General features: G+C 43.6%; 1 protein-coding gene across 3 annotated transcripts in view; it reads right to left on the bottom strand.

Moving 5' to 3' along the window:
* The window catches only part of CNKSR2 (connector enhancer of kinase suppressor of Ras 2), a 353,085-nt gene extending 344,714 nt beyond the window's left edge, over positions 1–8,371 (bottom strand). The window contains exon 1 of one of the 3 annotated variants that reach the window (XM_019529183.1): positions 7,653–8,357. In XM_019529183.1, coding sequence (XP_019384728.1) covers positions 7,653–7,716 — 64 coding nt within the window. In that variant the 5' untranslated portion in view covers positions 7,717–8,357. Of the gene's footprint in view, positions 1–7,652 lie in introns of all 3 variants that reach the window. The other 2 variants (XM_019529184.1, XM_019529182.1) reach the window with 2 other exon arrangements.
* Between the last annotated feature and the right edge of the window lie 774 nt (positions 8,372–9,145).

Genomic DNA, 9,145 nt, shown 5'->3' on the forward strand with positions numbered 1-9,145 from the left:
GTCCAGGTGATAGGTCACCTGGTCATAGAAGGAAATGAGATTGGTCAAACAAGACCTACCCGCAACAAACCCGTGCTGGCTATCCCTTAAAAGTGTAATATGACAGTGCATCACATGGCATCTCACTGTATTAAAACAAAATATACTAGTAATTTGCTGCATAACTACAGCTTAATCCTGGGCACCCCTACATTAAGTTTACTTGGAAATTACCATCAAACATTACAGCAGCAAACATTAATCATGAACAGCCAAATATTACAAGGTGTTGGGCAGTTTCTGTTCCCTTAATTCACACTAATGCAAATTCAAGTTGAGGGTGCTCAGCTTCCCACAGGACCAGCTCCACAGTGGTTTTCAAAAAAGTATACCCACGGCAGAATTCCTTTTGCATAAGGGCACTCTACGGATGGAAACCTGGAGGAGGCAATTCACCCTCCGGTCATTCCCTACCTCTAGTATGTGAGGGATGAAGAAGTGTGTCAGGAACATTTGAAGAGGGACCGTTGGAACATCTGTCCAACAAATAACCCCCTCATCCCTACTGCCAGTGTCTGAGGCTGTTGCCCCAGTCAGCTTGCCCTAGTTAAGCTACTCCGGTGAAGAATTCTCTGTTCTCACTTGTAAATATCTAGGTTTAAGCAAGAACACTGTACCACGCACCAGAATCCAAATCATGGAACACAGGACTGCATTTAAGTGGCAGAAATTCATTCAACTGAATACATCATGAGGCCATATTGAAACCAACAGATGTTTTAGAAACAGAACAATGTGTTCAAGCAAAATAAAGGTGTAAACAGGCAGTATTAGAAAATCACAAGTAATACATTTATTTTCACAGCAAATACAATTGCCTCAACCAGTATTCCCTACCTAGACGAGTAATAATTGGCCTAATATATATATCTCATGGTATGTTTAAAATACCACATTTTGAATTAAGTGCAGAACAGCTGATTATGTAACACTGCCTTCGCTATGGCAACACAGGAATTGTTATGTACATGAAATCAAGCTGAAGTTATGGATTCAGCCAATAGACCATGGCATTTAAGAGGTAATCTAGTCATAAACTGAGATGCTTTAAAGGATAATCATAACTAATTTAAGTGACAGCTATCAATGACCGTCATCATTCACAGTGTCAAAGATAAATAAAAAGGATATTATTCACAGGAAGAAGAAAGGAGTTAAGCACATACAGGTTTCAACAATGATTTTTCACTGTAGTTTTAAAAGTGAAATCTTTTGCAAATGAAATCTGGTATGGTAAATTAAAGTAAAAAGATTAGCATTTTTACCACTGCAGATAAAAAGACCTGAAGTTCATGAATCTCTCAGGTACCATACTGCCCTACCTTCTGGTTGATAATATACTGAAACTGTTGTAGTGATGACATGTCAGATATAATACCATAAAACTCTATAAAATAAAAAAATTCAACAGTTTTCATAATTAAAAGATACAAATATGGTCATATTTCATAGTTTTTCAACAGCTTCTCTCGTTTTGCACTGCAGTTGGAATCAGTATAATGGCATCACTTCAAGAGCTACATGGGTACTGTATATACTTTGGATTTGCAGAATTTTCATTTGTCCTGACAGAACATTCACTTCATGTTAACGACCTGTAAAAATCTTAACTCTTAGCAAAGATCAGGACACTTAGCAAAGATCCTTCCACTTGCACATTCCTCTGCAATGAATGAACCACCTACACACCCTTAGCCAGGAATAAGAAGTTGCACATGATTTGTATTTTCCCATCCATTAAATTGCTATCTCAAGTTCCAAAATCAAGCACTATGGAATACACATAAACTATAATAATATAAACCACTGTTGATAAGGTAATACAAACATCTTTCCTATAAAAATAAAGATACCATCTACAAAAAGCGATCAACACTTGTTAAATGTGATGGGGGAATGGGATCTGAAAAGAGCTGAAATTAAAAATCTTGTCTCTAGAGTTGTGTGCACCTGCCTTTTCGCCTCCACATGGCAGCAGACAAGTCAGCCCAGATGCTTCTGTGGCACCCTAAGGGCCCTGCAGAAGTCTGCACATCTGCCCAAACTTACCCCTGCAGACGATGTCTAGAAAAGCTGACATAGTTGCAAGGTTATTTTATTTTATTTTTTGCAACTTTCTCCCAAGAGCAAGTCATAGATATGGGAAGTGAAAGAGGCTGCAGGACAGGAGCCACATTAGTGCGTGGGAAAGGTTGCCCCAACCAGAGTATTGTACATGGCTTCTGCATTGTTGGCCCAAAGATCTGCTAGATTTGATGACACCTTTTCTTAGAGGGAAAACTTTGTGTTCCCTCCCTAGCCCAACAGGGCAATGCTGGATCATCTACACAGGAAAATTCTCCTGAGGTTTCCCAATAAAATGACTGACCACGAAAGATAATGATCTGGCCTAAGAAATCAGATGCAAAGCTCCCCAATCTTGTTCTGCAATTAAAAAAATAAAAAGTTCCTGCACAGTGCTTTCCCTCATATTTCAAATGCAAAGAAAATGCTGAACATATTATGCATGTTTATTCAGGATTGAGCAGAACTAGCACAACCCAACCCACGGATCAAAAAGCTTGACAAGCGCACATTGACAGAACAAATTTCAAATCCCTTTTGAAGGGGAGTGAAGGGGAAATGAGCAAAAACAGTAACCGTAGCAGCAGCAAGCAACATAGGGATTTTCCAAATTATTTTCCACCTAAAACAGACCAGTCATGACTGAGCTTTTCCTCCTATACTATCATACCTAGTTGCTTATATGGTTCCATCTGAACATATGGTACAATACCATCTGAACACCTCTCACATTTCTAAAAACAGAAGTAACCACCACCTCTTTTCCCTTCAGAGCACTAGTTTGACCAAAACGTCATTTTGTTGTGTTTGGATTTCTTTGTATAGTTTCCCACACAGCAAAAGCCAAGTCAAAAAGGAAGCCTTGAACAGAGCGCTGACAAGTAGCCACATCTACCGGCACTCTCAACATTTGCTGGAATGATTTCCACACCCTCAGCCCAACCCCTGTGAAAGTTTGTACTCACAAGAGTCCCTGCTAGCACTTGACAGCATTATTGTGCCAGCAGGCAAGTAGGTTATCACTGTGTGACCTGTTGGACTCTAAGAGCAAAAGCTCTCAACTTGAAGGAACAGACCAATTAAAACACACTGTTTCTATACACATGACCAGAAGAGTATCACAGCATATTTCCACATGCCCAATCACCAAAAGCAGCTATCCATCACTTCCAGCACAACTGTCCACAGCTAAAAGATGACAGCAAAGCAAATGCATAAAAATTTTCCCTGGAATTTATATACCTATACAGTATTAAGCATAGTTAACCTGTGAAGTTTCTTGATTTTGGGCATATGCTTTCCTTCTGCTTCAGTGCTACTATTTCTTATCACATCTATCTATCCATCTCCCCACTCCTTATAAAGAAGGTATACCATGAAGGAGAAAACAGTTTATAGCATAAAAAGCCATTAGAGAAGCCCAATACATCAGATTTTAGCTTCTGTTCATTAATGCCATGCAGCTTTACTTGTAATGGTTGAATAGCTTATGTATTGTCTATTTTGGTTGAATATGAAAGAAAACAAAAATGTAAATCCATCAGTGGTTTAGTTTAGATTTTTCAAAATGGATTTTTCTGGAATTCTATGTTAAGGAGTATTAGAGGCATTACATTAAAAATAAAGTCATCTTTAAAAAAAAAACCCAACAATCCATGTCCATCATAGTAAATCAAGCTAATTATCAAACTACAGATATTATCTGGCAGGGGACAGGGGCTAACAAATACATAAGAATCCACTAAAGGCATTTTATTTTGGAGTTAGGAAAAATATCTTAAATCTTGTCCTTGAGTTTTCCCAATGCCACAGAAAATCTGAAATGTATCTGACACTTCTACTTCTCAAATAAACTCAAACTATGACTCTCCATAATGATTAGCAGTAGAATGTGTCAATGTCTTGCAATTCTTCAGAGGAATCCTCCTATGAAAAGAAGAGGAGTTGATTGACATCAATTCAGTTCAGTGATCCATGAAGGGCCTTCAAAAGGAATTAAAAGGAGTATTTTAATACATTCAAATGCTGCATATTTTGCTTTTCGTTTAATTAAATATATGAAAAGCAAGAAAATGCAACATTTGCATGTATTAAAATACTCCTTTCTTCCCATTTTGCTGTACAAGATAATGTACTGTGTACTGAAGACAGAGGAAAGCCAATCCAGCTGCTTATCTGACAGTTCCATGTCAGACAATTTACTGTAGATGAGGTAACTGAAGTATACAAAAATACCCATGCTGACAACTGCTGACACCATTTCAAACCTATCGTATATTAAAAATTAAAATCATGTTTTAAGAAATTGCATTAATCCAACAAAATATCCATGCATCTCATCCCTATTTATTGCATGGGTCCTCTCCTTGAAATATTTATATAGCACTACTAAGCTTAAAATGTTTGACTTATATTAAAAATGAGAAAAACAATGCATGTCCAAATCCTTTATTCTTTACTCTGGCAAAATGTCACTGATGTAATGGCTCTTTTCCCTGAATAAAGAATTCCAGATTGGGCCTTTTACTGCAAACGTTCAGTTCATGCCAGTAAAACCATCATCACACAAACACCAAAGGCAATAAAAACTGAAGTGTTTCATTTCCCCTTATTTTCAGATAATAGTAAGCAATGTTAACAGCAGAATTTCAAACCAAAAAAAAAAAATACTTTGAACACTGAAACCTACTCTGAAGTAGCTCTAAGTAGCTCTTTGGGCAGCTACTCAGAATTGACACATTACATAAAAGGACACCTATTTAAAGCAAGGTTTTAAAGCCCAGCTCAGTTCTATAGTTTACTGAAGATCCTGGTCACTAAACAAGCTATTCCGATAATACTTAATTTCCAGTAGTAAAGATCCATCACAAGTAATGCGGCCCAGAACTGACCTCACTCGTACGAGGACACACAATCTATTTTCTCCAATATTTCATTGAAAGGTCTGAAGGCAGAGGGACATATTCATTTCACACTTTACTTCTCTTATTTTAAAAGATAAGCCACTTCCCCAAGATGCTCTCAAAGACTTCTTGGTTAGATGTTTGTGTTTTAAAGCAACAAGAAAACAGATCGGTTGAAGCAGGTATTAGATTTCATCAATAGATAATTCTCAATACTTTTTAACATAAACGATGGGAATTGTGTGTGGTCACTTACCTTTTTTCATTACTCTGTTTCATTCAAAACTTTAACAAGTCATTATTTGTCAGGTACAACACAAAATCACATCACTATATTATGGCGCTAATTTCTAGGGCAAAGGCTATCTTGTTGTGCATCTTATCTAGGTTTTCCTCTACAGACAATTCTAGTTGAATGCAGAATCTTCTCTCATAAGGAAATTCAACTCAGGTGCAAAGTACATAGAGAGAAAGATAGAAAATACTTGAAGCAATATATACATATACACATATACATATACACACACACATATATATATATATATATATTCGTTCACTGAAAATTAAGTTCTTAAGACAGTGGCAGAGTTTGGAAGTATTGCCAAAAAATTTAGGTAGTTTTTAAAAACAAGTTTTGAAATGTCGAAATCAAAAACACAGTTTGTGTTTGAGTTTGCCAAGCTCATATATACATTAATATCTCACACCAAACATCACATAGTAAGAGCTACAGGTTTCCAGCAACAAGTATCCTGCTAAATGGCTTTACTGTTTTGAATGCTATTATTACCTTAGTCATGAACAGGCCTGCATTCTTTTAATAACTGATTCTACATACGTGCAGTATCTGCAAGAGTATATGTAATGGATACTTCTACCTTGATGTTATTTTTGAAACAAAACATTAGTTTTATTACATTTCTGGACTAGGATTAGAAAAAATACCTACAAAGATGGCAATGCCACAAACACCCCCGAAAACGTAGGGCAAAAGGAGGCCTTAAACATTAGCAATAGAGGAGGTTCATAATAGATATTGGTATGAGATAGCTCCCAACCGTCTATAAGAAACTCTATCTTTTGGAATTAGTATTTTAAAAGCAAATAGGGCTCATGAAGCAGTTTGCAGAACACAGGTGCATTCTGTCAGTGCTGATCATTTGTATTCTCTTTCAAAAACTTTAAAAATGTTGGTTACTCTAATTTCTTAAAAGATGAAGGACCATGTTGTGCACGTATATTTTTTTGAAGGTCCTGTGGATTGAGAAGACGTCAGAAACAGCAAGAAATATACGTCTACTGCATGTAATTATAACTCTACGCCTATAAATGCTAGGGTGGAATAACTGAAAACATATGCTATATGCCTGAAATTTTAAGGATGATGAAACTGTCACATTAGTAGAGTGCAGCATGCTGTGAAGAACTCCCACAATGTAGCAGTTGTTCAAAAGCCATATTCATCCAGTCATGCTGCCTTTATAGGGAGATACATAATACTAGATGGTGACTTATTCAAAACACAGCTGCAGTCTGGCTTTAAAAATTCAAACTTTCAGAGTATTAGAACTATGCCTGTGCAGAAGATCATATGAAAGCATTTCTGCAAGGCCCATTTTTTATCCTCCTAAGTTATGGGGGGAAGGAAGAAGATGGCTGAGGGTCAAGGTAAATATAGTTTTTGGTCAGGGTAATTAATGTATGTTAACTTAGGACCAGACCCCTTCAGAAGTTGAACTAACATCTAGGGTTTTAGATGGGCATTGCTTTACTAGCCGAAATAAACTGTATATCACAAAGGTATTGATCTCCAATGCTTCATTCAACTTAAGCAGGGAGGCAGGGAAGGTTTCTGGTGATCCTCCCAAGGGATGAAACGCCACTTGACTAGAAACACACTCATTACATCTCTGCAGGCTGATTGATCTTGCTTAACGTTTTAATCCTCGGAGGACAAAACAAAAACACACACACACACAAAAAGGGGGGGGGGGGATTAAAGCCTGCACTTCAAACCATGTCATCTCTATTAACCAGCGTCCGGCGTGACGTTAAACTTTTATTTTATGACTCATCGCACGTTGCGTCTGCCAAGGAACAGCCCGAGCCCCAACCTGAGAGGGTTTTTCCTTCTCAACTGGACCAGCGGAGAGATTTAAAACAGAGCCATTTCTGGTTAATAAACCCCGGAGAGGGTCTTTCTTATGGGGGGGGGGGGGAGTGTTAATTAATAGCCCAGCCGCTTGCCTCTGAACATAAGGAGAGATGGGGATGTTAGAAGACACATGATCACCACTACTTCTGTCCCCCCGCAGTAGCAATGAGCCGTTCAGAGCCCGCTGAGGAGGGCAGACGCAAGGCGAAATCCTCCCGAGCAGGCTTGGGAGCCCGGGGGCAGTTCCCTGGGAGCAGGTGGCGGGGAGGCGTTGGGGGAAGCCCGAGGATGCCGAGCCCGCCCCGCCGGCACCTCCACCCCGGCCGAGGACAGCCCTGCTCCCCCCGGGGCTGCCCGGAGCCTCCATCCGCGCCCGCGGCGGGCACATCCTCCCTCCCTCCCGGCAGCCGCACCTGCTCAGCGGGAAGGGGGGGTCCTCGCCCATCCCGCCCTCGCTCTCTGCCCAGCCCCCACGCCTGGATCCCGCTCACCTTTCATCCAGTCCACCACCTGGCTCGGGGACCACTTGCTCACGGGCTCCATAATGAGCGCCATGGCCGAGGCGGTGCGGCAGCTCCCCCGGGGGCTGGGGAGGGGGGATCGGGGGTGGAGGAGAGGGCAGCGAGGTGTCCGCAGGCGGCGGCGGCCGCTTGGCTCCTCCGTGAGGCTTTTCCCCGGGCGAGGATGGCGGCGCTGGGCTCCCCTCTCCCTGCTGCTCGCTGCCTCTCGGCTCGCTCTGCCTCTGCTCGGGATCTCAGTTCATGTTGCTGCCTCGGTTGCTGGGGGGAGGAGGAGGAGGAGGAGGAGGCGGCGGCTGCTGCTGCACGCTCCGACGCCTCCCGCCCCCACTGACCACGAGGAGGCGGCGCGGCGGCGGCTGCAGGCTCCTCCGACCGCTTCGGAACGCCGCGGGCGCGATGGTTCGTTTGTGGAACACTCAGCTGGGCGCCTCCGAACGCCGCGGGCGCGAAGGTTCGGCGCTGGAACGCTCCGTTCTGTGGCGCTCTGCTCCGCGCCGCGCGCGGGACGCCGGCTCTGGCACCCGCTGGGGCGAGCTCGGCTCCTACAGCCGCCGCGCTCGGCTCTGTCTCCCTCACACGCGCGCACGCAGGGCAAAGCGGGAGCCGGCGGAAATGACGAGGCTCTCCCGCAGCCCGAATCCAGAGCTGGAGTCGAAATGCGATTGCGGGGGGGTGAAAAAGCCGCCCCCTTCCGCGAGGCGCCTGGTTGCAGCCAGACGCACCAGCAGGAGTCCCCCGCTGCTGCCCGGGTTGCCCCGCGGCAGGGGCTCGGGGGCGGCGGAAGAGGTGCGGGGCACCTGTTTCCACAACTTGAACTTGAGAGCACGAGGCGGGCACTGAGTCAGGAGCGAGGCATGCCCCGTCGCGGGCGCAGGTGGGGAAACACCACCAGAGGCAGATGATGCACCAGGAGGGGGCGGGGATCGTGTTCCCTCGCTCTTGTTCTTTTTTTGTTTGTTTTTGTTTTTTTCTTTGCCACAGCTTTTCCGAGTGCGCCGGGCGGCAGGCTCCCCGCAGAGCCCCGCTGGGTCGGCAAGCCAGCGTTGCCGGGCTGCAGCGCTAGGGTGGGGGATCCTGACCTAGGCACATTGCACATGTAATAGACCTGCTGCCTGGAGTGCAGGCAAGGGCTGAATGCAGACGCAGAGCCCTCCCCGCCACCCTGGCTCAGGACCTGGCAGCGGAGGTCTGCTATGAGAACCACAGGCGGAGCTGCCTAGCCAGTTTCCCAGGAGGGAGACTGTCATTTCCTCACAATAAGCAAGGGATTCCCCCTACCCTCCCTCCCAGGTTTCACCTCCTTGGTGTCTACTTAAAGCTGCTGTCAGGACGCCTGTGCTCTGCAGCAAGGAAAAGCAGTCCCATTCCCCTAGCAATTTTTCACAGCTTGGAAGGGAGAACCGAGTCATGTTCCTTCCTAATCTCCTTTTCTCCAACCTAGATGTGGCTCCACCTTTCAGGGT

This window comes from Crocodylus porosus, unplaced genomic scaffold (assembly GCF_001723895.1).
Source record: "Crocodylus porosus isolate Cpor-Errol unplaced genomic scaffold, CroPor_comp1, whole genome shotgun sequence".
NCBI classification, from domain to species: Eukaryota; Metazoa; Chordata; order Crocodylia; family Crocodylidae; genus Crocodylus; species Crocodylus porosus.